The 27,103-nt window shown below is 40.2% G+C and overlaps 1 protein-coding gene across 4 annotated transcripts in view; it reads left to right on the top strand.

Annotated features, from left to right (window-relative positions):
• Positions 1 to 27,103, top strand: part of WDR27 (WD repeat domain 27) — a 323,892-nt gene that overhangs the window by 100,072 nt on the left and 196,717 nt on the right. For all 4 annotated transcript variants that reach the window (XR_014471639.1, XM_083176279.1, XM_083176277.1 and 1 more), the window contains 2 exons: positions 21,980 to 22,101; positions 23,557 to 23,690. Coding sequence is in view for 3 of the 4 variants with exons in the window: in XM_083176279.1 (XP_083032405.1) it covers positions 21,980 to 22,101; positions 23,557 to 23,690 (256 nt within the window). In the remaining variant the exon portion in view is untranslated. The remainder of the gene's footprint in view (positions 1 to 21,979; positions 22,102 to 23,556; positions 23,691 to 27,103) is intronic.

The raw sequence follows: 27,103 nt of genomic DNA, 5'->3' as shown, positions 1-27,103 counted from the left end.
TAATAAGAAATATCAACAGAACAAACCCATCATGGTTGAACAAAAATGTTAATTGGTTCCCAACTAAATTAACACTAGAATGAATGTGTGTGCATGTACATGTGGTAGGGAATATAGATTGTAAGCTCCACTGGGGCAGGGACTGATGTGAATGTTCAACTGTACTCTGTAAAGCGCTGCGGAATATGTATGCACTATATAAGAAACTGTTAATAAATAAATAATAAATAAAATGAATGTTTGGGAAGCAATGAACAATAAAAGGAGAGCATATAAGGCTGACAGGGACGAGGAGGCTTTTACTAAGTACAAAGAATTAAAGTTTGTAAAAGGGAAATTAAAGAAGCTAAAAGGGTAAATTAAAAGCTAATAGCCTCTGAAAGCAAAAAAAATCCCCCAAAAAATTTAAATACATAAATTTAAGATTAGGAAAAAAGAACATACCATAGGCCCCTTAACCAACCTTAATGGAAATAGCATTACTGAGGATAATAAAGCTGAACTATTAAATACATTTTTTCTTCTGTCTTTACTAGGTAGGAGTAGGCAGTGAATCTACAGGCACCACATATGGGAGGTGCTCTCTAGAACTAGATTTCACTACAGAGGTGATCCACAAGAGGCTATGCAAACTCAAAACAAATAAATCACCAGTACCAGATGGGATTCATCCCAGGGTTCTAATGGAACTGAGGGAGGACTTAGCAAATCCTATGTATTACATTTTTGATAAATAATTTTAATTTGGTATGGTGCAAATAAACAGGAGAATAGCAGAAATAGTACCAATATTCAAAAAAGGAAAAAGATGAAAATAATTTGAGGGAATTTTAAGGGATGGTATCCTAAATTATTTAGAGGGGTATTGCATAATCAGTAGAAACTAGCATGAGTTTGTAAAAAATCGTTCTTGCCAAACTACTCTAATACGTTTTTACATGAAGTCAACGAGAACCTAGATATGGGGTATGCTGTAGAGGTGATCTACCTGGACTCTGTAAAAGCCTTTGATACGGGATATAATGCATGCATGGATAATAGATTTGGTAGTGTCTTTTGTGAGATTCTGTAGGGTCGTATTTTGGATATGTTTTTTAGATGCATGTAAGATGATTTTGCGACAGATTGAATGTGGGAACAAAAGACAGTTTAGAGTCAAGGATGACCCCTAGGAAATAAGTTTGTTGGGTAGGGTAGATTGTCAAGTTGTCAACAGCTATAAAGATATCAGGATGGTAACTGTTCTTTTCTGGTGGGAATATAAGTAATTCCGTTTTGGAAATATTGAGTTTGAGGTGGCGAGAAGACATCCAAGATGAGATGGCAGAGAGACATTCAGAGACTTGTCAAAAAACCACAGGTGACTCTGGGGTTGATAGATAGATTTGAGTATCTTCCACATACAAGTGATACTGAAATCTGAAAGAGCTGATTAGTTTGCCAAGAGAGGAGGTATAGATCGAGAACAGCAGAGGACCCTTGCTCAATTCCGACTGACAGAGGTAGTGAAGAGGAGGTAGAGTCAGAGAAGCGAACACTGAAAGAACAATCAGATAGGTAAGGTGAGAACCAAGAAAGGGCTGTATCATTAAGACCTAGGGAGTGCAGTGTTTGTATGAGAAGAGTGTGATCAACAGTGTCAAATGCAGCAGAAAGATCTATAAGAATAAGTAGTGAATAATGGCCTTTAGACTTAGCAATTACCAGATCATTCACCACTTTAGTCAGTGCTGTCTCAGTGGAGTGTTGGGAACGAAAAACTGACTGAAGTGGGTCTAACAGACTGTGAGAGTTAAGAAAGTGTGTGAGGCGAGAGTAGACAAGTCTCTCTAGCTTGGAGAGGCATGGGAGCTGAGAGATATGATGATAGTTAGAGAGAAAGTTGGGCTCAGAATTGTGTTTTTTTCAGAATGGGAGTAATCACTGCTTGTTTGAACAGAGATGGAAAAGTACCAGTAGCAAGAGCGAGATTGCAAACTTTAGTTAAGGTTGGGAAAAGCACAGGAGATATAGTTTTAATGACTTATGCAGGTATAGGATCAAGAAGAGAGGTAGTAGATTAGGAGGGCAACAAACTGGGGTGCAGTGCTCAGTGTCATGTAGCAACCAGTAAGGCCAACAAGATACTAGCCTGTATAAAAAGGGGTATAAGAAGTGGTGTCGGCAGACACAATAAATACATTTAAATTAAGGGGTGACAAGCATTTAATGGATAAAAACATCCGGGGGTATGACCAATAAACATAATTGAGCCCAAAGTGGAATCGAAGTAAAATATGCAAAAGGGGATTTAACATCTAGAGACCCTCTAAGGGGTCCTATAAAAGGTTGAACTTGATGGACTTGATGGTCTTCTTTCAAGCTAAACTACTATGTTACTATGAAATGGAAAAAGGTTGACATGGTCATACTTTTTTAATCCCAGTGAGCATACAGGGAGAACATAATAGTTTGCTGAGCGCAATGTGTCCATGCCAATTTTTTTTTACATATACAGTACCAAAAAATAAGCAAAAATGGATGTCGACCGTTTTCTGTGACAACCTTTTCCATTGTCAAACTTTTGCTCGCGGTGACCAAAAGCATGTCGACCTTGTTAACTGTCGACCTTTGGCACGTCGACCTTTTAACGGTCAACCTAATTACTATGGTTTTTCCTATGGTATTTATTTGAGAATTCCAGATAACTGCACCAACTTTTACACTTATACACAAAAATATTGACCTACAGAATGCCTTTCCTGCAACCCTGATTATAACTGTAGCTTAACATTTATTTGAAGGTGCATTTTCTGTATCATCAAACAAATACTGCCTCAGATTGGTATAACTGAGGCAGTATCTATGCTGTATGTTATAGTGATAGTTCTTTAAAACAGGTTGAGTATCTCTTATCCAAAATGCTCGGGGCCAGAAGAATTGTGGATAACGGATTATTCCGTATTTCAGAATATTTTTATATTTCAGTGATCTTGAGGTATCTTGCATTTATGTTGTGTAAGCACATCACATGAAATACATACAAATATATTTTATTTGTGAATAAAACAAGGTTTCAAAACATGAAACAATGTTTGCATGCTATCTAAAGCCCCGTACACATGGGGGAGATATATTGCTCAGCCATATATGGCTGAGCAATATATGGCTGAGCAATATATGGCTGAGTAATATATTGCTCAGTTTCTCCTTTTCATCAGTGACCAGAGATGGTCGCTGATGAAAAAGAAACTGCCGGGGGAGCCCGGCAATGGTAATCAGCTGGTCGCAGGAGCATGTTCCTGCGGCCAGCGATCACTACAGGGGTAAAAACGGGAGCGCGCACCCGGCGATATATCGCCGGTGCACACTCCCATCGTGGGCAATATGGTAGCTTAGCGACCATATTTCCCACAATATTGTACAAAATCGCCCCCGTGTGTACGCACCTTAAGGTACTGACTTTTAATGCCAAGCAATCATTGTCTTGCACATATTTAGTGCTTTTAGCAAAAAAACTTTTTTTTTCTCACTTTCTGGAAAGTATGGTTTTTGGAATAATTTGGATAACAGATATTTGGGATACTCAACCTGTATAAACTTTCCAATCCAGTTATGTTTGAGACGTATTGCCTTATTATTGTCTCTCAGTTCATATATCCATGTGATTGAGGAATATGTATAATTTTGTTATATAAAGGAACAATCAGAGACTGAATTTTATATTGGCATTATTACAGTTTTATTTGTTTATCCCTATGCTCTGTGTATGTTACACTGTTATTTACTGGTATTTAATGTCGGTCTACACCATTATAATTTTAACTTTTTACTGTTCTATTGTTTTAATTTCAATAGCTAAAATGTTGAAATAATTTAAGTTTAAGAGTTTAATTACAAACAATAAAGTGCACATTTGCATCTGCTCATTATTACCTTCCTGGAATTGTTATTTTTCTTGCATTCACTAATTTAAACAGCCTGTCATCTTGCGAAATGTCTTAATTTATGTTCTTTGGGTAGACACCATATTACTAAGCGTTACAGCTGCAACAACTCTCTTAGTAAACTGGAATATATAAATTTTTACAAACTCATTAGCGTTGTTCACTCTTTGGGAAGTGTAGTTTAACGTCTGGTCCACAGAATGTAATAATTAGTCTTTTGGACAAATGGAATCAGCATTAAAATGACATTGGTCATTAATCACTTCCTGGATAATTATGTCCCCAAAAACTGATCAGAAATAGTTTTTTTAAACTAAGTTTAGAACATATTGGGTGACATTCTATGGGATGAGATAAATGCGCATTTTTTTATCTCGCACCACATCGCCGATATTCGCACTTTTTTAATTCGCATTTTTTGGTAATAAATCGCATATTTAATGGGATGCGATTTGGAGGCTGAAAAGTGCGATGTAGTGCGATTTGCGGCGAAGTGGTGCGAATTTATGACACAAAAAAGTGTGATTTCTTCCGCCGGTCATGTGTGAGTTTTGGACCAACCGGAGTGCGATTTACAAAACTGTCTCCGCATGACTAAGAACCCCCTAACCTATTGGCCCACCTCTGTCCCCTCCATTATGCATCACCCCCCCCCCTATATAAAGGGGCACTGGCGCCATTTCACTCTTTGATTGGAAGTAAGGAGCATGGAGACAGTGGCAGTGTGAGCAGAGGAAGAGGTGTTCGTGGCAGAGTGAGGAGTGGCAGAGTGAGGAGTGGCAGAGTGAGCAGTGGCAGAGTGAGCAGTGGCAGCAGCCAGCCAAGTTGGAGAGGCAGCAGAGGACTGCTGAGGTCCATTACAGGGAGTGGCAGCAGTGTGGCAGGCAGCATGGCTACAGCAAGGCCAGCCCCAGACCAGGCCCTGGCGGACCAGCCCCAGCAGGAGGAGGTTGAGGATCCGCTGGCATCCCCATCCTATACCCAGGACCTATTCCATACCCCAGAGCAGCTGCAGGAGGGCCACATGTCAGAGGTGGAGGAAGATGGAGTGAGGAGGAGGAAGACACTGGCATGGAGGAGGAGGGGTACATGGCTGGAGTAGAAAATGAGGAGGAGGTAGAAGCTGGCCGCACAAAAAGTGGCTGAAAGGTCAGATTCTCCTACGAGGAAAATGCTGCGCTTGTCCGGGCTATCATACCCGTGTTTGACCGGTTACTGGGGAAAAGTCACCACAAGAGCACTGCACAGCGGAAAAGGGCTATGTGGAAGGACATAACCCAGTCTACTTCCTGCAGCCCTAATTTAGAGGTAAAGACAATGTCAGTGTCCGTGCAGAGGTGTGGATCATTAGGTTGACAGTAATTACCTTTTACTTGTGTCAACCTTTTCTCATTGTCGACCAAAAGTCTGTCAACCTTTTTTTTTAACCTATTGCCTGTTGTCCAATAGTGGTCGACCTATTTAATGTCTTTCCTAATTACTGTGGATCAATCTACTGTATCCCTTTGTGCAGTTGAGCAGATGATTTTTGTACTGTGCAAGCTTCTGAGTTATACTGCTGACAAGCAATGTTTAATGAGAAATGTTGGGCACAGAGAGGAAAGCAAAGGACAATCGATGATCATTAGATGGGAGGTAACAGTTGTGGACAGTCAAAGACAGACCTGACCATTTTGGGGTTGTGTCTGACTTAACACATATAGGGGGGTATTCAATCCCACCAGTGACAGTCCGAATTGTCGAGCATTTGTTTTTCTCGTTTTGCTCGACATGAATATTTAGCTCGACAAGTCGAGTTCTCGCCTATTCAAACTGTAATTTCAATCCCACCCGTAACAGTCCGAATTGTCGAGCATTTGCATTTGTTTTTCTCATTTTGCTAACTGAAAATTTAGCTCGACAAGTCTAGTTCTCCCCTGCTCGACAAGTCGAGTTCTCCCCTAGAGGAAAGTGGCAATTGTCAGAGATAGGCTTCATTTTTATAGTCAATTATATAAAAGTAGATATCTTGTTAAGAATGAAAATTCTCCTATAAAAACCATTTCCAAATCAGCAGACTGCACAATGCTGGTATCTCCCTGAAGTCTCAGTACAGGAATGAGAGCTCTGAGGTAAATTGCAATGCATTGCATTGTAGAAATAAACAAAAGAATGGCAACAAACAAACTAAACATAGGTGTTTGATCAAACCAGAAGTAGACATAAATAGACATGTATACAGAAGACTTTCAATGGGTAAAATGCAGCACAGTGAACATGAAAGGTGAGCAGAAAAAAATATAATACTTCTTATATGCCAAATGGAATAATTCAAACAAATGCGTAATAATACAAGCTGAAAACTGATGCTGACAATGGAATATTGGGTTAAAGTATACCATATAAACATGCAGCAAAAGTAAAGTTAATCAAAAGAGGAATATTTAGCAAAATATCACAAAGACAGAAGTCAAGATAAGCACTACAAACATTAGTACAATCCTGCATATACATTTAACACAATTTATGAACATGCAACAAGAGAAACTCCCTTGTCACGACAGAAATAATTGTCGAGTTAAATTTGAGGGAAGAGTGATTTCAAACAGTCGAGGTCAGGTGAATTCTTTGACATTGAATAGGCTGCAGGAAGGCACCATTCAGGGTCGTTGTAAAAAATAAGACAACTTTGGCGCATTAAAGTGTACAAAATCAAACTGAATTAAGTTGAAATAGAATAATAGCATATCAAGGGCGATTCTAGTAGCATATTTAAATAACAATGTCTATCTATTAAAACAGAAAAGAACCAAAACAAAACCCAAAACAAACGTCCCCATAACTCCTTAAAGCAAACCTCCCCATAACCCTCCACCCTGTATAACCTAACACCAACCTAGGAAATACTTGGATCCAAGAAAATCTTAACCCCAACTTCACCCACACTAATGTAATGTATGCTAATCTAAACACCCCCCCCCCCCCCTTAACCTCCCACCCACCCATGTACGGATAATAGACAAAGGGACTGTGTGGGGCGATGAACCAGTAGCCATTAAAATATATATGTATAGCCAGTATTTACCAACAATATTATGTTGTATATATTGAACACAATAGAGAATGTGACAGATATATACCATAAAAAAACAAAACAGGATACATAAATTCAGGACAGTAAGGAAGATAACAAAAGATACAAACAGACAGAAAAGGCATCTAAAATTATAAAAACACAAAAAAAACATTAATCCGTCCAGTTCTCGATCTCTTGAAAAAGCAAAGTTAACTCAGTAATCTCATACCCAGTCATTCAAGGAGAAACATGAAAATATCCAGAATATTTAAACATCAGGTTCCAGGATCCAGAGATTTTCATCAATAGTAAAAGAGGTGTTTTTAGATGAATCGTAACGACCCCAAAGCCTGCAAGTATGGGACAGCAAATAGTTCCACATTTGGGCAGAGCCATAGCAGAGTACAGATCCAAAGTACGAACTGGTATAGGAGCTGCAGGTGTAATATATATATATAGGCAAATCTTCCTCAACAACTTCAGCACACCGCTCAGGAGTGCAGGTCAAAGACAGGATATAACCATGTATGTCATCAATCTGGTGAAGAAGTCTAGTAGTAGAGGCGTAAACTGCACGTATTTGTTGAACCAGTGCTTTCTTTTTTGTCTTCATTTTGACCATTTGGGGATGTGAACCTATGCTCCTTTTTGGGGGGTGCAGATGGCGATTGTAATTTCTGTAAATATTCCATCTAATTCAGAATGAGCACCACTGATTGAAAATCAGCTCCACTTTCTATTTTATTGCGTTCTGTTTTGTAGAACACATAACTTGAACATTGGCTTTAACATTCTATTTCATGTAGATTTGTTGCTATTTACAAATAATATGAACTTCAGTAAACAGAGAGAAAATAATTGCTATGACAAATTTAACACAAAAAATGTTGTGTACAGAAAACTTTTCATTTCCACTAGAGGGAAGCAGATGAACACAAACATGAATACTTCTAGGAGATGATGAGCATGAGTTATTAGATATAAAGGAGCAAATGATACAGTAACATATATACAGTAACAAGGGTTGTCTGCTGTTAAGTGTGCAAATAAGGTCAAGAAATGATAACTCACTATATGAGTAGATGATTGAATATAAATGATATATATTTATATTAACCAGATTTGAATAAACATTCCTTAGTATATTGAAGAAAAGGGTTCGACACACTGAAGCCTTTTTATCAGTAACCATATTACACATAAAATCTTTGCCATTCACATCATTCCATACTTACTGTACCTATTCTCCCAAAAAGTGTGTGCGCCTCCCGATCATGTTGTGGGCTATAATTACAGATAGATGTACACAGTATGTGCTGTTACCTATACTATCAGCACTCAATTCATTCAAATTCAAGTTTCTGGCTGAATTTGAAGTTTCAGCTATTACTATTATTTTAGTAGTTTAAAGTGTGTCAAATGTGTTATGTTGCACAATTCATTAAAAAGCTAAATATTATTCATCAAATAGTTTATACTCATTTGTTGTGTTTTCATCCCTATTTAATCCTAAATTAACAGTATAAAAATATTCCATACAGGCAATTTCATGCAGAAGTGCTATTCCTGCCGAGTGTAGTAAGCATGGTGATCTTATCCATGCTTGGCAAATGTTTGCTCCCGCTAAATTGGTCTGTTAAGGATTGAAGCAGAGGCAGAACTCTGGGAGGCAATGGAGTCATCTGCCGCCGGGCTCCTGCTCCCAAGGGGGGTACCTCTCCTCTCCTGCAAGTTTGAATCAGTTAATTGAAAGCCATTGATATCACTTCTGTGGCTGACTCCCCCTTCCAGCATGACCATAGTAGTCACAGTTTCTTTATTTTTAAACATAATATACATTACATACATATATATTTACTGTATGTAAGGTGCAGTGTGTGTGTGTGTGTGTGTGTGTGTGTGTGGGGGGGCACCAGTATTTATCTTGCCTCCGGGCAACTGGGACGAACTTACGCCACTGGATTGAAGGATTGAACGTAACATAGAAACAGAGAATTTGATAGCATATAAGTCACTTGACAGTCTAGTCTGCACCTTTTTTTAATCTTATAGTGATCTTGATCCTTAGTTCTTTGTAAGGACATCTCTATGTCTATCCCAAGAATGCTTAAAGTGATCTAATTAATTAGCCTCTACTGTAAGCAGACTTAGGGCAGTATATAATCCGTGATTCCGACTGTTGGAACGTCTGGACATTCGGAATCCCTGGCTCTGCTCGGTAGATACTTGACAGGCGGAATTCAATTTTCTGCCTTTTAAGTGGCGAAAAGTGGGTGTGGTGGAGAAAATGGCCATTTCCAACAAAAAAGATCTGACTTGTTTTAAAGTTGGATCTGTTTTGTCAAAATTTGCTTTCAATGCTGTCTGAAACGGCAGCATTGAATAGGCAGCAACCACTATTTCCCCTGTCGGATATAGCGGCCGACATTCAATACCCCCCTTGCTATGAGAAGAGCTTCCTATATCCATTTCCCTTATTTAGGACTTGTGGTACTTAAGAGGTGACAGGTGTTATGGCATTTTCAAGCTTCAAGTCATAAATATGGGGGAGAAGGATAGTTTCATGCTCTGCTCCTCCCTTGATGCACGCATTCTGTAAAACACCGATGCATATACACATACTCATGCAGACATTCACACAGAATATATATTGAGACACATTCATACTCACACCATACAGTAGTTGCCCATTGTCCTGGGATTTCTGGAAAACTCCTTAATTTGGCAAAAAGCAGTTCTCCAACATCCTACTATTGTAGCCACACATGATCAGTATGCAGTCATACATGATCAGGGGATGCAGTTTAAATCCCGGCGGTCGGGATCCCGGCGTTCAGAATCCCGACGCCGGAATCCCGACCGCCGAAATCCCGACAGTTTCTCCCTCCGTGGGTGTCCACGACACCCCTGGAGGGAGAATAAATTAGCGTGCCGAGTGTAGCAAGGCACCGAGCCCGCAAGGGGTCGTGATCCACGTTCCCCCCTTGTCAGGATTTCGGCGTCGGGATTTTGAACGCCGGAATCCCGACCGCCGGGATTTCATACTGAATCCAAGATCAGTATGGTTATATAATGCCATGAATCATGGCAAAATGTCATGTCATTATAGTACCAGCCTTTGCTCAAATACAATATACCATTAACCCCTTGGATGTTATGCACGAAAATTTTCCGGGCTCAGCTGCGTTGCCGCAGCGGGCTGTCCTGAAAAATTTCCGGGCATATATACGACTTTACATTAGGTGCGCACCAGTGGTGCCTCCAGCGAAGCACCACTGGTGCACTACCTTTAGGGGTCCCCCCCATCACTCCCCCTCCTGTCGCCCCCCCCCCCGCTCCGGCGATCGTACCCTGAGCTCCCCTGCCACCAGCCGCCATTCACTGTGACGTAGGCGGCAGGCTCGGGGATGGTCGGCGCGGCTCGGGGGGACTCGGGAGAGTTCAGGCACCCGAGTCCTCCCGAGCCGCTGTGAAACATCCCAGAGCCTGCCGCCTGTGTGATGACTGACAGGCGGCAGAGCGTAGGTGAGGGGGGGGGAGCAGAGGTGAGGAGGGGAGGAGTGGCGGCTTCCTAGATTCTGTGGTGGGTTTTGCTGGGGCAAGACAAACCTGCCCTAGTAGGTTTGTCCTGCCCCAGCAAAACTCACCACTCAAGGGGTTAATGTTCCCCCTTTCCTAAATATCCAAATAGGTTTTCCTAAGTTGACCTAGTAACCGTATACCTTCTCTTCAGGCTGAGATTTTATCCTTAGCTAGAAGAGGTAAACTGTTTGCTCAGTACTTCAGTGCCCATTACCAATCGCCAATTCAGCAGACATTGAAGAAAAGCTTCATCAATCCAGCCCTTGATAGATCAAAAACAATCCATTATGTCCTACTTTATACTCAAAATAGAAAAAAAATTCCACACCCTGAAATACTGAATTTTTATATTTTGTCACCATCAGAATCAGAATTTGCTTTATTGGCCAGGTATACTTGCGTATACTAGGAATTAGATTTGGATTGCTGTACAACAGCCAGGGTAGGAACAAGTAACCGTGACAGTACAGATATATATCACATGTACAGATATGCATTAAACGTATTCTAATGAGGGAAACGGACATGGGGTACATATATTTACTGAGCTGTGCAGCACCCAGGCAGCCAATCAGCGTTGCCACTTGGTGATTGCACCAGCCAGGCAGGTAGACAGGTAAACCAGTACAGCTGTAGGACACATACAGATATGCACTAAATGTACTCTAATGAGGGACACAGACACGAGGAACATATATTTACTGAGCTGTGTAGCACCCAGGCAGCCATTCAGTGGCGACACTTGGTGATTGTGCCAGCCAGATAGGTAGCAAGTAAGAACAGTACAGATATAGAAGACTACAGGGGTGACATGGGGTATATATTTTGGCTAGTGGCACATTTAGAGATTTCCTACTATTCACTATTTTTTTCTAATGTTTTTTATCGGGCTATCCAATTTGGTTCGCCTGTTTAAAAGTGAATGATCTCCTCACTGTAAGCACTCCTTGTCCTGATCTCCTCACTGTAAGCACTACATATTGTATTTTGTCAGTGCTTCATATATTTAATAAAACGTAAGTTGATCTAGAATCCTAGGTCGTTGTCGTTATTTGTCACCAAAACTCTCGATGTTCTTGTAATATTTCACGTAGATTACTACAATTTACTTCTTTCTGGTCTCTTTCTCATTCATTTCCCCCTATTTCAATGGGGTACCAGATGAACTCCTGCCAGTCAGAATTCTGACAGTCATTACACCATCAGGCTTCACTGCGCTCGAATCCAGGCAGTTGGGATTCTGACGTCGGACTAATGACTGTCGGGATCCTGACTAGTGGCGCTCTGTACCTCACATTTGCAATCTATCATGAACACTGCTGCTCATCTGATTTAATTCTCCCACTACTCTGTCAGCTTCCACCCTTGTGCAAATTGCTTCAACATAAATTATATACAGTTTAAGCTGATTACCCTCACCTATAAAGTCCTCATTTGCTCCACACCCACCTACATTTCTTACCTTTCTTTTCCTATCTACAACACTGACCTCTTCCTCGCCTCTACTCTGATTACCTCCTCTAAATCCCACACAAAAGAATCATCCTATGCTGTCTATCTGCTCTGAAACTCTCTTCCTCACTTTCAGAATTTTGGTTAGCCTCCAAACCTTCAAGCATGCCCTCACTATTTCATGCCAGCCTATCAGTCATCTTAGCTCTCTTCCTAACACCATAACCATTCATCTACTCTCTCTACTAGTTTATCCTCCTTGTTTTTACCTTCTCTCAACTGTAAAGGCCCCCATACACTGAGCCGACTTGGGCTGATTTCAGCCGAATCGGGCCATCAAATTGGCACAAATCGGGTCGGTCTGATGTCCCCTCAGGTTCGATGTGCGTTCCTGTGTGCGTCAGACCTGAGTCATTGGTCGGACCTGCTACCTGTCTGACCCCATGACCTGTGACCTCCCTCCCGGTGGCGAGTAGGGACACATGCGGTCCATCACAACAAATTATGATGTATTGCATGCATCCCGGCTGCCCGGGAAGGAGTATCGGTTGCCGTACACTGCTGCGAGACATCGCAGCAGTGTATGGCCACCTTAAGCTTTTACAGACAGGACTCTCTCCTTTCATACACTATCACTGCCACCAGTGAACTGTATCTACTGGTAAAGGTCCTTACACGGTACAATTATTGTATACAATTTGGACTAGATCGCATCGCATTGCATAGGCTTTGCAATGCGATGAGATGAGATCTAGTACAAAAAGTATGTGCAGCACATACTTTTTGAGCTGTGCGATGAGATGTGTGACGGAAGCATGCATCTCATCGCACCCAGCAATTGTACCGTGTATGGGCACCTTAACTCTAATCCTCTCAGTTGGCCCACTATGTGGTTACAGGCTCAATTGCGAAATTCAATTGTTGATCAACCCCTAATTCAGTTAGTGTTGATTGTGCTCATTATGTTTTGTCTTAGCATGCATATCCGCTAAACCCAACCCAAACTATTGGCCGCAATGAACAAAAAGTCCTGTTTCAGTGAATTTCAGCTCGCCACCCTGGTGGTGCCAGCTTAACTGCAGGAAGCGGTAGCCATCCCCCCCCTCCCCTTTTTACTACCCACATAAATATAGTCTGATCAATTTACTGGATCAAACTTGTTAAATAAAATGATCAACCGACTGTAGCTTTCAAAATCAAATCCACACCTTTTAGATTGTGAAAAATGGCCTGCATTATTACCTTGTTTTGTTCAGTTCTCTGACCTCTCTTATTATGACCCTCACAACAAGAACACTTTGAAGTACTCAGAAATGCAAAAATGTTTTACATGGTATTGAAGTTCTAAGTACTGTTTGTTTCCCAAGTACTACTAATTGTTACAGATGGGCTTATCAGCTACAGTATGTTCAGTGCTATATGCTGTAAATAAATGGAGTCTTTGCCATGACAACAGACAAACAGTAAAACAAGCTTATAACTTGGAGACCTTGTGCTGTAATTATTTTGTACAAAGAGGTAAAGTAACCTTCTTTGTTGCACAATATTAAATCTGGCATTAATACAAACACAAAGAGATAATAAAAATTGCAAAATGCATCCAACTTTGCCTGGTCTACAGTTATTACGGAACTTATAAAACTTTGCAATATAAATATTGAAATTAAAGAAAAGTAGGTTTGTGCGTGCATTATATAACTCCTCTCCCATAGAAGAATATAAAATAAATATATGTACTATGTATGTATTTACAATAAATATGTGTGTTAGCTAATAAATTATACAGTAGAAAGAAACATATATTAGCAGACGAAGAGTTGGCCTCAACTGCGCCCCAAACCCCATACATAAGGGGCCTTGTTTTGAACCGCATGCCCGTCTATGACTTTATACAAATGGCCTGACCACCAGGTCAGGATGAGGAACTTGACAAGAGCCTATTGCAGGGCATCAATAAAATGGCATTAAATGGAGAGGTATTAATCATGGGAGACTTTAATCTACCTGATGTAAACTGGGAGGTGTCTGTTGTGAGTTACCTACTGTATGCTATTACTAGTGTCTGTCCTTGTGTTTCCCTCCTATGTCCTTATAGATTGTAAGCTTGCAGCAGGGCCCTCTTACCTCCAAGTCTGTCTGTTGTTACCCAGTTTGTTTATCTCTGTTTACAATTGTAAAGCGCAACAAAACTGCTGGGCTATATAAGAAACTAAATAAATAATAAATAAGTTACACCAGAAGTAGGGAAACTGGTGAGAGAGCCCACTTGTAAAGACGCACAAATGGTGACAGAATATCTGACGTAAATGGGATCCAGTGACCTTCAAGCAGTATGGTTCAGAATAAAGACAGAAAACGACTCATCACACACAAAAACAAAGGTGTTAGATTTTAGGAAGGCTGGTTTTGTAGAGATGGAAAACTCTGGAAGCGATTGTTTGGCAGAGTGGATAAACTTGGAAGGAGTGCAGGAGAAGTGGGAAAAGTTCAAAAGTGCAATACTGCCCACCTTTCCATCACAACCCTAATATAATTTACCCCTCTTACCAAACCCTCGGCCCCACCATGCACAATGCCTAAGTCATTCGCATACATGCTCTATTTTTTCATAATCTGCTACTATACATCGGATCTACCTACCCTTTCCCTAATTCCCACCCCCAACCCAAACTTTCCCCCTACCTCTCCCTGTCTCTTCACACACATCTTTTGGCGTACTATATATTTGAAAATATATCTATGTTGTTATGACTAATCTGTCACATTGTATTTCTGTATACTGTACCCATTTAATTTCAATAAACATATTTTGCTCTAAAAAGTGCAATACTGAAAGCAACAGATCTTTGTGTCAAAAAATTTAGGAAGAACACAAGGAAAAGGAAGCCAGTGTGGTTTGTGAAAGATGTAGCAAGTATTGTGAAAGCAAAAAAGTTGGCCTTTAGGAAATATTAGAATTATGAAGACAGAGGTGTATCTTGTTAGACAGAAGGAGGCTAAGAAGGTAATCATATGTGCAAAAGCACAGGCTGAGGAGAAAATGACCCAGTCAGTGGGTAAAGGGGGACAATTTTTTTTTTAGGTATATAAGTGAAAGGAGTAAAACAAAAAGTGGAGTAATAAGACTAAAGACAGATGGCGGAAGTCTTCTTGAGGGAGACAATATAATAGCAGATCATATTAATAATTATTTTTGCTCAGTATTCACTGCTGAAAGAAAGGGGGAGGGGCCACAGTTAAGTTGCAGGTATATTCAGAAATATGAGGGAGAAACAAGTACATTTACAGAGGAGAAAGTCCTAACATAACTCTCACAACTGAAAGTGGATAAATCAACGGGGTCAGATGGGATACATCCAAGGATACCAAAAGAGCTTAAAGGGGAGCTGGTAAAACCATTAACAGAATTACTCAACCAGTCACCAGCAATTTACAGGATTGTAAACAGCATGGGTTTAATGGGGGGGGGGGGGGGGGGGTAATTTCAAACAAATCTTATTGCCTTTTTGTCTGAGTGATTAAAGTAATAGATCAAGGGGGGACTGTAGATGTCGCTTATCTAGACTTCAGTAAGGCTTTTGACACTGTCCCACATCACATACTGTTAAATAAACTTGAAAGCTTTGGATTGGATTCTAAGATGTTGAATGGATAAGGTCTTAGTTACATGACAGAAACAAAGAGTTGTAGTAAATTGGGTGGTATCACTGGAGGGAAAGGTTACCAGTGGAGTAAGTGGTCAAGATCATGGCAACTACAGTTTAATGCCAAAAAATGCATTTGGGTCTCAAAAATCCAAAGACTAAATATAGTATAAATGGCACTATAATGGAAACTACTGAGGAGGAGAGGGATCTAGGTGTCACTATTTCAGGTGACTTAAAGGCAGGTAGGCAATGTAACAAAGCAATGAAGAAGACACGTCAGATACTTGGTTGCATAGGGAGAGGAATCAGCACTAAAATAAAAAAGTAATAATTAAACTGAATAGGTCATTGGTACGACCTCATCTAGAGTACTGTGTTCAGTTCTGGAGGCCATATCTCCAGAAGGATATAAATACATTAGAGACTGCACAAAGAAGGGCAACTAAAATGGTGCATGTAGGCTCAAAACTTACCCGCAAAGGATGAAAGATCTTAATATGTACAGTTTAGAGCAGAGAAGGGAAAGGGGGGACATGATAGAAACTTTCAAATATATCAAGGGTTTTAACAAGGTACAGGAGGGAGACACACTTCACAAAAGGAGCAACAGAACACAAGGACATGCACTGAAACTAGAGGGAGGAAGATTCAGGGGAAATTGGAGGAATAATTACTTCACAGGAAGGGTAGTGGATAAGTGGAATAGCCTCCCATCAGAGGTGGTAGAGGCAAATATCATCAAGCAATTTAAACATGTTTGGCATATGTATACGGATATCCTTACAAATAAATAAGGATCAAATATGGTTTCAGGTAACATGTTTAATAAAGGGTTAGACTAGATGGGCCAAGTGGTTCTTTTCTGTCATCAAAGTCTATGTTTCTATGGCCTACAAACTCCTTTCTTTGTGTACATTTATTCACTCTAATGTGAAAAGACGAAGACTAGTAGCACCCGTACCATTTTGTGTGTCCTTATTCACTGCCATCAGTTCCATCATCAAACATTGCACCAGCCTTGTGGCAGGTGCAGGTTCTTCTTCAGACCTCCTAGGTTTGTGTCTGGGTCTGATTGCTTCCATAATACGATCAGACTTTTTTGCGTACACTACTAGCTATCTCCAAGTCACTACCCAGGATCAACCATCACTTTTCCCACACATTTCTTATACCATCTGAATTGATCACAGCAGCGCCTTGTGGGTACATTCTTTTAAATGTATGCGGTGTAGGCGTTTTCAGAAATTTCTGTATGTGCTCAGTGTACTCAAATAATCTCTCAACTACATGATGTGCATTGTGTGCACATTGTAGGTGGCTCTGAATCAGTCCTAAAATGTTTTTGCTAAAAAAGTACGCCCTGATTCAGAGATGGAACATGGGGCCTTATTTTGGTTCATTCTTTCTGACAAAATCCTTCTTAGATGGGCAAAACCATGTGCACTGCAGGTGGGGCAGGTGTTACTTGTGCAGAGAGAATTAGATTTGGGTGGGGTTTTACTTCAAAGTGAGATCTATATTGCAGTGTAAAAATAAAGCAGTCAGTATTTTCCCTGCACAGAAACAAAATTACTCACCCAAATCTAATTCTCTCTGCACATGTTACATCTGCCCCCCCTGCAGTGCACATGGTTTTGTCCATCTAAGAAGGATTTTGTCAGAAAGAATGAACCAAAATAAGGCCCATAAAGCCGTTGGAACTGAGTGATTATTGGCACAGTGCTGAAGTAATCCTTACGTACCCATGCACAATAAGGATGCTTCCGCAAAGGGATTGACAGTTATGGACCATTTGGGCATGTTAACATGGTATTAGCTGGGAGTGGTTGTTACTGGGTAGACATGTTATGGCCATTTTTGATCCATGAGTGATTTTCAGTAAGAGCTACAGTAGCAGATCTAATCAGGATTCCTTGCATTGGGGGCATCTGTATGTTTATTTTGTTTACAAATGACTTTATATGGCATTTGTTTGTTATGCATAGCACAATTCATTAGGGTGCGCACACACAGTAAAACCTAGAAAGGGATACTCGACAACAAAGATTCTTTATGTATAGGACCACATGTGCATGTCTAGCACGCTTTTCATGTGACCAATCCCCCACGGTTGTATTCCACAAAAACTGTTCCACCCAATCTCCAACCCGGCCTATAGCCATCATATGCCCATCAGTAGTGTTCTATAACAAATGTACAACTTAATACACAGTTCCTGTATGGGTTGAGATAATAGGGGTGCAAAGCAAAGGTGAGTGTGCCAAAGCACGGCTACATTTTGAGTGAGTTGCTTACTGACACTGATCTCATCGGAATGTCGGCAACATTGGAAAGTTTGGTGTCTAGTGTCAATATGGCATACAGTAAGACATGTGATCCTGCAATATAATATTCCATCTACAGTCAGCGAGTAGGAGTAGCTTGTCGGGACAGATGGCAGACAGATCACTTTTTCTTATTAGTATTTCACTTAAAATAGTGAACTACTGTATTTAGGCTGCATGGCAGCTAACATTAATCACTGTTGCTAGTGATATATCCTTGATAGGTGGACGGAGACGTTTTTATGCTTTCAGAAATAAAATCTACTCCTTTATTAGGTACAGAAGTAGATTGCGCATATCTGCACACCGCCACTCACAAAGTAATATTTCACAATGTTTCGGAATATGTCTAGTGTCCGTGAGTCTCTGAACCACTGCCATCTGCTGGCAGAGAGTGAAATTACATCTCTTCATCACACAAACACAGAAGGTAGCAGACTAGCTTTCGAAGCTTTTGTTTCGAGCGGATTGCTAGTATTACATATTTGTTTTAGTACCCTGAAACAGACAACACTCCATAATATCATATTTGATCAAGTCACAAAGGGCAACAACTCTCCAGGTATAAAATTGTGATTTAGTTCAGGGTTTTTGATATTTGTAGGAATACATTTGCTGAAATGATCATGCAATGGGCAATATTCATAGTTTGATGCTAAAATAAAATGTGACTACACAAACAAATTGACAATCTGCGTTGGCTGCAAATGCAACTAAACCTGCTTTGTCAGTGAATGATTCTGCCTCCTCATTCAAGTTACAGGAGCAGATGAAAAAGGAATGGGGTAGTAGGTGTGGCTTCACTATGATATGTGTATGCACACTACAGTAACAGGCCAGAGAGCCAGTAGTAAACAGGGCCATAAATAGGGGTGTGCAAATGGTGCCATCGCCTAGGGCATATGGCCCAGGGGGTGGCATCATGTTTGTAAACAGATATTCAGTACAAAGTAGTTAGCATTTTAGTGAAATTTGCAATGCTTAAAATTCATATGCCTTAAATGTGATTTAGAGCAGTATTCAATGCTCTGGATTCACCGCTTTTCTCTGTGAACTGGGCTGTTTTTCATTGAAATGGTGAATTTTTTTTCTCCGAAAATGATATTCGCTGTATTCAATGTTCACAGTTTGCTTTCAACAGTGAATGCCGGCCAGTTCTCCGTTTCATACTCCCTGCAATTTGCTGGTGTATTTCAATGGGGTTTTGACTTTAATTTGCCGAGAGTGTATTCAGTGCTAAAATGGATAACTGCTTTCTACGTGATTTTCACCGAGTTTCACAGTTTTACATTTGTAAACCTTTTTATGTGAACTAGAATTTGTTCTTTTACAATAATGGTTTTCTTTCTTTTTTTTTTTGGTGTAAAAAAAAAAATCGGTACTTATGTAATATCTGGGCTCCCGTTTTTCTTATGAGACCGCGTCCCTTCGCGGGGCTCGCTGCGCTCGCCACGCTTCAGGCACGGTGGCTCGCTGCGCTCGCCACACTATATAAAATCAACTCCATGCGTAGTTGGATAGTAGGGGTATGAAAAAATGGGGTGCATTTAACATGGGAGTCCAGATAATACATAAGTAGCAAAAAATCTGTCATTTTATTATTTGAAGGATCTTGCTATTTGTTTTGTTAAAAAAAAATATATATATATTTTGTACAGATGATGTCAGTAGGGGCGCGGGGACCTGCTCATTAATATTCACTGCGCTGGGTCCCACCGATTACATATGCACGGGCAGGACCAGCACAGCACTCCCTGCACCTCCACGCCTGCCCAGTCTCCTGGAACTGCAGCTTCTGCTGCCTGTGTCCCCACCAACCCCCCCTGCTGCTATGTGCAGCTGCCATCTCCCTGCCTTCTGCCATCCTCCCATCTCCATATACGGCATTCGCCGGGGGGGTACAAATTTGCTGTCAAGGGCAGCAAGCCCCTTACGAGTTGAATAGGGGGAGAGGGAGGGCTGTCTGTGAATCCTCCAGCCCGGAGAATGCCAGCGAATGTGCAGCCGATTGGCTGCACATTCGCTGGCATTCTCCCGGGCTGCACAGGGTGAACCGCGGCATTGAATAGTTGCCTTAGACAAATCAGATAAAGGGAAATGTAATAGGATAGGACAGAATTATGTACCTGATGTGCACAGAATCAAGGGGTTAAATGTAAGGGTGTGAGAATCAGAAAGTGAGAGATTTTGTGAGAGTTTTATCATTTTTTTAAAAGCGGCAATCATTTACATGGCAAAATCAACCTGGTTTTGCAGTGTAAATTATTGTCGCTTTAAAAAAAGTGGAAAAAATTCTCACACCCAATTAAAGGACAGGTCAACCAGTGGCTCTCCAGAAGTTGGGAAACTACAAATCCCATCATGCCTTGCCACCGTTTTAACACTCCTTTATAGCAAAACTGTGGCAAGGCATGATGGGATTTGTAGTTTGACAACATCTGGAGAGCCACAGGTTGGCAAGGCCTGCCCTATTACATTCCACCTAAAACCTGTATCCAGCAACATCATTAGTTCACAACTGACACCATTAAGACATGTCCCTCATATAGGGCATATGCAGTTTGCATCAACTCACCTACTTGGGTGATAAAGCTAGATGCAGCCAGAGAGTACAAGTTGCCTGGAAAATATAGTGCATTGCAAAGATGTAAATGAGAACTTAAAGCAAGTTACAAACAAAAACAAAACCACAAGTGGAAATGATGTCCATCTTTGAATGAGGTCCAGAATGTTTTCCAGCTTCCAGGCTTTAATTGGAGTTGGAAATGTATCCCAATATTTAATAAGTTGATTTATGTTCACAATCTAATATTTAATTTGATCTGTATAAAAATATACAATATTCAATGTGGTTATAGAGTAAATTTTGTACACAACTTTTGTAATCTTAAATGTTCTTTTCCCTGAATTTTTGGAACCAGAACCGTTCCAAGAGCAGGACGATATTTACCGCAAATCGGACACTATTACATGCGTGATTTTTGTCGTTTATGATCAAAAATATTGCACATTCTAAAAATATATATTTATTTATTTACAGTTTCTTATATAGCATAGCAGATTCCATTGCGCTTTACAGTTGTAGACAGTGATCGAAAAAACTGGGTAACAACAAACAGACATGGAGGTAGGAGGGCCCTGTCTACAACTGACCACTAAGACAGCATTGGGGCCCTTATTCAGATCTGTGCGGCCGGAGCCGCACACGGTGCTCCGGCCGCACAAACCAATCCCCGCCCACGATACGGATCGCCACGGCCGTCCGTACACGGACGGCTGGCGATCCGCAAGAAAATGGTGGGGCGTACGCCTCCACCATGGTGGGAGCTGCCCCCTGCATTCGATGGTCGGCGACCATCGAAGGCAGGGCCGCACGCCCCACCAGGTCCCGCAAGCTGAGACCACACGGACAATCGTCCGTGTGATAGCTTGTATGGGGGCTGAGAGCTGACATCCGGCGACGTCAGCTTTCCGCCCCCATCACTGGCGTCATACCCTCATTAGCATGCATACGCCCCGCGTTTGCATGGGAACGCCCATGAAACGCGAGGCGTATGCATAGGGAAATGAGGGTATGAAGCCCCTCACGCCCCTATACGCCCCCTTTGCGGCGGACGAACTACGTCTGCGGCGAATTGGGCTGCACATGCGCAGATTGACCTCTGCGCATGTGCAGACTGAAAACATCGGCGGTACGGCCGCACGCGGGCCGTACCGCACGATTCAGAATAAGGGCCTGGGTGTGGTATCATAGATGTAACATGGCAGGGCATAAATCACAAAATCTGCTTCATACCTCAGTCCTTTGCACAACTAATGTGTTGAAACCAAATACCGCATGCTTTAATGTTATTCACTGCTTCAGGTGTCAATACTAATGCAGGTGGTCTTGTAATTATTACACATTACAGTTAGGTATATTTGTGTATACTGTTGAATTTTTTATTGTTCATTCAGGGTAACTATAAATGCAATATTTATTACCTTTCAAAGGCCACAATGGTGCAGTTAATGGCTTGGGCTGGAGTTACAACAGAAATTGGTTGGTTTCTACCGCTGATGACAGAGCAATGAGGATTTGGAATGTGAAAAATGCAGATTGTGCACTGGTTCTGGTAATAAACATTTTTCACTTTCAGTATGTAGACTATATTGTATAATAAGTGTGGATTATTAGATAGAAAATGTCAAGATAAACTGTCAATAGGTCTACTCCAAAAGGTAGACAGAGTGAAAATGTAGACATGAAAAGGCAGACCCACTAAGCTGAGGTAAACACGGTTGAAATGTAGACATGAAATAGGTAGACACATGAAAAGGTCGACATGCGTTTTTCACTTTTTTTCACTGTAAGCCTAGACCCCCAATTAGTGTATCGCGTACCCTCGCATGGCTCTCTTCGCTCATCATGCTTTGGGCTTGATGCTTCGCTACGCTTGGCAAACTATTATTCTCCCTCTGTGCCATCATTAAAAATTCATGTAGACGTTGTCATGTGTCTACCTATTTCATGTCCACGTTTTGACTCTTGATATTTTGACCTATTTCATGTCAAAATCTTTCATTTTGACCTCTTGACCCTGTGGATAAATAAGGGGCCTGGACACATGATAAGGCAAAGGGCGAGGAAAGTATACATTTCTATATTACGTGTTCTCCTTTGATGGGGGCTCTGTCCGGCACTTTTCTTACATAGCTCACAACACTGTGCCCCGCACCCTCCTCCAGAAGAAGGATCATGGTTCACAGCCCTCTCCCTCTCCTAATCTGTTCCTGGTAAGCAGTAAGATGATGGGCTGCGTCTTACCTCCTATGATAGTGTTTGGTCCACCCAGTGGCTAATAGAGAACAATCCCCAATTTCCTCCCTGGCTTTCTTCATAATGCTGTCTGACTTCAAAACATTACAACTTAACCCCTGTAGTGGTGACATCATTTTGGATATATTACTAGGGAGATGGAGCTGGCAGCGGTTTGACTATGGAGACAACCACTGCATGTATTGCATTAGATCTATTCTGGTTTCAATGGGTTCTGTGTAAGGCTCCCCATGATCCGGAGCTTTTATGCTCCACAAACCATGCACCAGTTATTGATACGCCATAGCTGGGCAATAACTTATAGTGACACGTGCTGTGTCTAACTTAAAACTCAGCTTAGTGGGTATCTCAAGGTGTGAGCATCCAACTACCAGGAGAAATACAGCTGCAGTATAATATCAGGTGGCCGGGAACCAGGAAAACTATTGCAATGCACAATGAGTCTTTGGCATGATTTGAAAATTCATCCTATGCATTTAAGCGCTGAGACAGAGTTGCACACAAGTCAGACATAATTACTACCGCTTGTATTGCATTCACATAACTAAATACATATATTCAGAATTAGACACATTTTGTAGAGCCAACTGTCCACATCAATATGCTGAATTTTGATTGCAACCAGGATCAGCTGTAATTAGAGATGCAACAAAAATGTGTGTGATTCTGCAGTCACTGTAGCTGTAGCAGTCACTGAGGTTTATCAGTAGTAATGTTATTTACGTCATTCTCTATTTTTTCTATTTTCTAGGGGAAGGAATCGTTCTCTAGGCCTGTCCGCTTCCCACAGTTTTATTACTTGGATAAATTTATTTTGTTGTCATCTGGAGCAGAGATTCAGGTTATGAAATATTATCTAGATGACTGCAAGGATGACGTAAAAAGGTATTTAAGATGTAATCTATGCATGGTTACTATATTTCTTTCTCATACCTAAGGCTAGCTGTCCAAAGAAAATCATCATGATATACTTTCTGTATAACAATCAATTAACAAGGAGAGGGCTGCCCACATTCTTCAGAGAGGAAGGCAGCATTTTTTTTCTGGTTATTTTTTTCATCTCTGTAGTGACTGGATGAATATACTAGTATAATAGTCAGAATTCTTTCATAATACTGGGTGCAATATAATGCTCAAAACTTCACAAAGGTGCAAAATAATTAGAAATGTACTGGTACTGTTTTACCCGGATTTACTCGGTTCTCATATGTGACAGCCAATAGCCAATCGGAAAAATCTGAACTTGCTATAATTTAGAGATAAGAACTGAGAAAGTTTGAACCTGCACATCTCTAAAAATAATATAATAAATTGCAACAATGGCAAAGTTTCAATTTTGGATATACTGTGCAGTTTTTCTTACAATCTAGAGGACTGTGCATACAGTATATCCTTACATACACAAGTGATGATTTAATGTTAAATCATTTAGTACAGATGGAGCGCTTGCGCCTGTGGTTCTTGCAGTGTCTGATCACCAGCCCCCACCAGCCGCCGGAAGGGGACGAGTGCGCACGTCCCCTTACTGTGAAGCTCCCTGACGGTCCCCGTTGTTTCGCCGACAGTCCCCACCACCAGATCCAACCTCCCCGCCCCCCCTAACCATGCCCGTCTCCCTGAAATGGAGACGGGCATGTTTCACGTCCCCATCTCGCCAGCGGGGGCAATCTGACGAGCCCCGGCGCTGTCTGAGGCACTCCTGTACATCTGTATAGTTGTGTTCAGTGGTTCCTTCGTAATTCAAATTCAATTGCAGGATGTGCTTTCATCTACCTGTATTAGTTTTACAGTAGTTCTTGGAACCCCAATAAAGCATAGTTAGCAACAGTGAAGTGTGAGGAGTGTCCTTGTAAACTTAGCGAGGTTATAATGTGACCGAGTACACTGTGAATACATTATACTGTATATATTAAATGTTTAGTTCCTTTCTGAGTTTATATATTAAATATTAATATATATATTTTTTGTTTACCAACCTGCCAAAGAAATTCTTTCTAAAACAGAACATTAAACAACTATAAAATAAAATCATAAAACCAGCCTACGGTATTCTCATTATGTTTAATTTTGTTCTTTTTCATTTAATTGCTATCCAATGTACTGTACACTGAACTGCAAATTAGATAAGAAAAGTACATTTGTGTTCAGAAATCTTGTACTGTTTTTATACATTTTCCAGTTTTTTTTTAGTATACAAAGCTAGAAAGTTGCTTTGTGGTTTTTGAATGATATAGCAAAAAAATAAGAAATCCAGCACAGATATTTAACAAATCCTGAATTCTGGATCAAAATAGTCCCTTTTGGTTTTGGTTATCAAAAATTGCTTACCTACATTTTATTTTCTGGTTGCAATATGAACATTTTATTGGCAGAGCAATCGGAAGAGACTCTAAGCCCAGAACATTTTTTAGTGTGCCGAACATGTTCTTTTCCATACACGCATGTGGAAAGGCATGATTTCATGGTGATTATTAACACAAATAATCGTTTGTGGCTTATTTTGTCTGCGAATGCAGAAATGTGTAATGATACTAGATCTGATGTATATCATAAAGGGTAGAATTTATTTCTGTGATCAGTTTCCTTATTGCCCATAGTTGATTAAGTTATAATGACATATAATGTATCTAGGCTAGCTTTAATACAGTAAGTGTCTTGTGAACCTTTAATTTTATTAGCAGTCATAGCGCTTAAATTCACCCATACCTCTTTTATATAATTAGTTGTAAAATTGTATGTATTATGTCTTCCCCACAAGTGTTCTGAAACTCCTGCACAATTACATAAGATCCCAGTAGCCACTAATGAGGGTCTTAAGGGTTTTAAGAGAACAGCCACCCGCTAAAAAGGAGTAATTTGGTCTGCCGAGTGGCCACTAGTGGTCACTGGCGGTATTTCACCTAAAAAAGGTGAGGAGTAGTTAGTATTTTATATATTGAGATATCTATTCCTAACTATACCATGTACATCTCATCAACACATTTTGGTGGAAACTTTCTAAGATGGGAGTTCTATTTTACATGCGATGGTGATATGTGTAACCAATAAGATCTTGTAGACAGTGCTAAATAAATAATAAGTAGATTCTGATTGGTTGCCCATAGCAACACCCCATGTGACATAGACCTCCCATCTCAGTAAATGCCCCCCTTTGTGTTGTAATGTTAATATTTACAGAATATGGAGGGAAAAAAATAGTATGAATAAAACTAGAATGAATCCCTAAAAACGTAAACCAATTTAACAATGACACATCAAAGTGATTGAAGATTCATTGCATAAATAGAATAAAAATAATAGTTCTTGAAAAAGAATTGCTCCTTAAAACCAATTACAAACCTTGGATTATGCAAATTTAACATTTCAACCTTAACTATTGGTATACTTCAGGGGGGCCCTGCCTTCACGTGAAACATTTGCATTGAAGTAAGGAATTATATGAAGCTGATATGTTATGATCTATCATGATGTTTTTGTTAGTATTATTTTATCCATTATCAGAGTTTATCTGTTTCTTCTGAGATATTACAAAGCTACAGCTGAAAATTATTGAAGGATTAATTAGTGCCCTTTAGTCTATTTTTTTCAGTTGTGCTTTAAGTGGATAAATGATACATGTATTCATAGTTGTAATTGACTGTGACTATTTAGGGTAGCTAGAGTTGTTCCATTATATTTATGTAAACCTTTAAATGTATTGTATAATAAAGCCCCGGTGCTCCAGGATTTCTCTTTTCTCTGTCATTGACTTGATTTTCCCAGAAACTACTGTTCACATTACTCATGACAAACTTATCAACTAACCTTGCAAAAATGTTTTTTGATTTGCTGAATATTTTGATGTCTTATCATAAGCAATAGGCTTTTTATGCAAACAAAATGTAAAACGTAGATTTTCCCACAAAATAAGTACCAAATCAATTATCCCCTGCAGTTTCTGCTGTCAATTTCCTGTACTTTCTCTTCTAATTAAAACATTGTTTCGGTACTAGCTGTTCCATTTAATTAGAACAAATAACAAACTGAACATCTTGGGAGATAAAAAGAAAAAAAATGTTTTTTTACACCTTTTAGGCAGACATCTAATTAATGGTAGTTTAAAAAAAAAAAGTATAAATATCTAAAAGGAGAAGTATGCAATAATTACATAACTATGGTTTATACTAATGTAATATACTGAAATATAGCTTCATATAAAACAATTTAATTTTCTAGTGCTGTTTTTCATAAAATCTTACAGTCCCATTCAGTACTTTTCAGATACTACTTGGTAAAGCATGTTACATGTTATGTAATAG

This window comes from Crinia signifera, chromosome 3 (genome assembly GCF_055691185.1).
Source record: "Crinia signifera chromosome 3, ASM5569118v1, whole genome shotgun sequence".
Classification (NCBI taxonomy): domain Eukaryota; kingdom Metazoa; phylum Chordata; class Amphibia; order Anura; family Myobatrachidae; genus Crinia; species Crinia signifera.
Note: the sequence above shows the minus strand (reverse complement) of the source record. Positions and strands in the feature narration are given on the sequence as shown.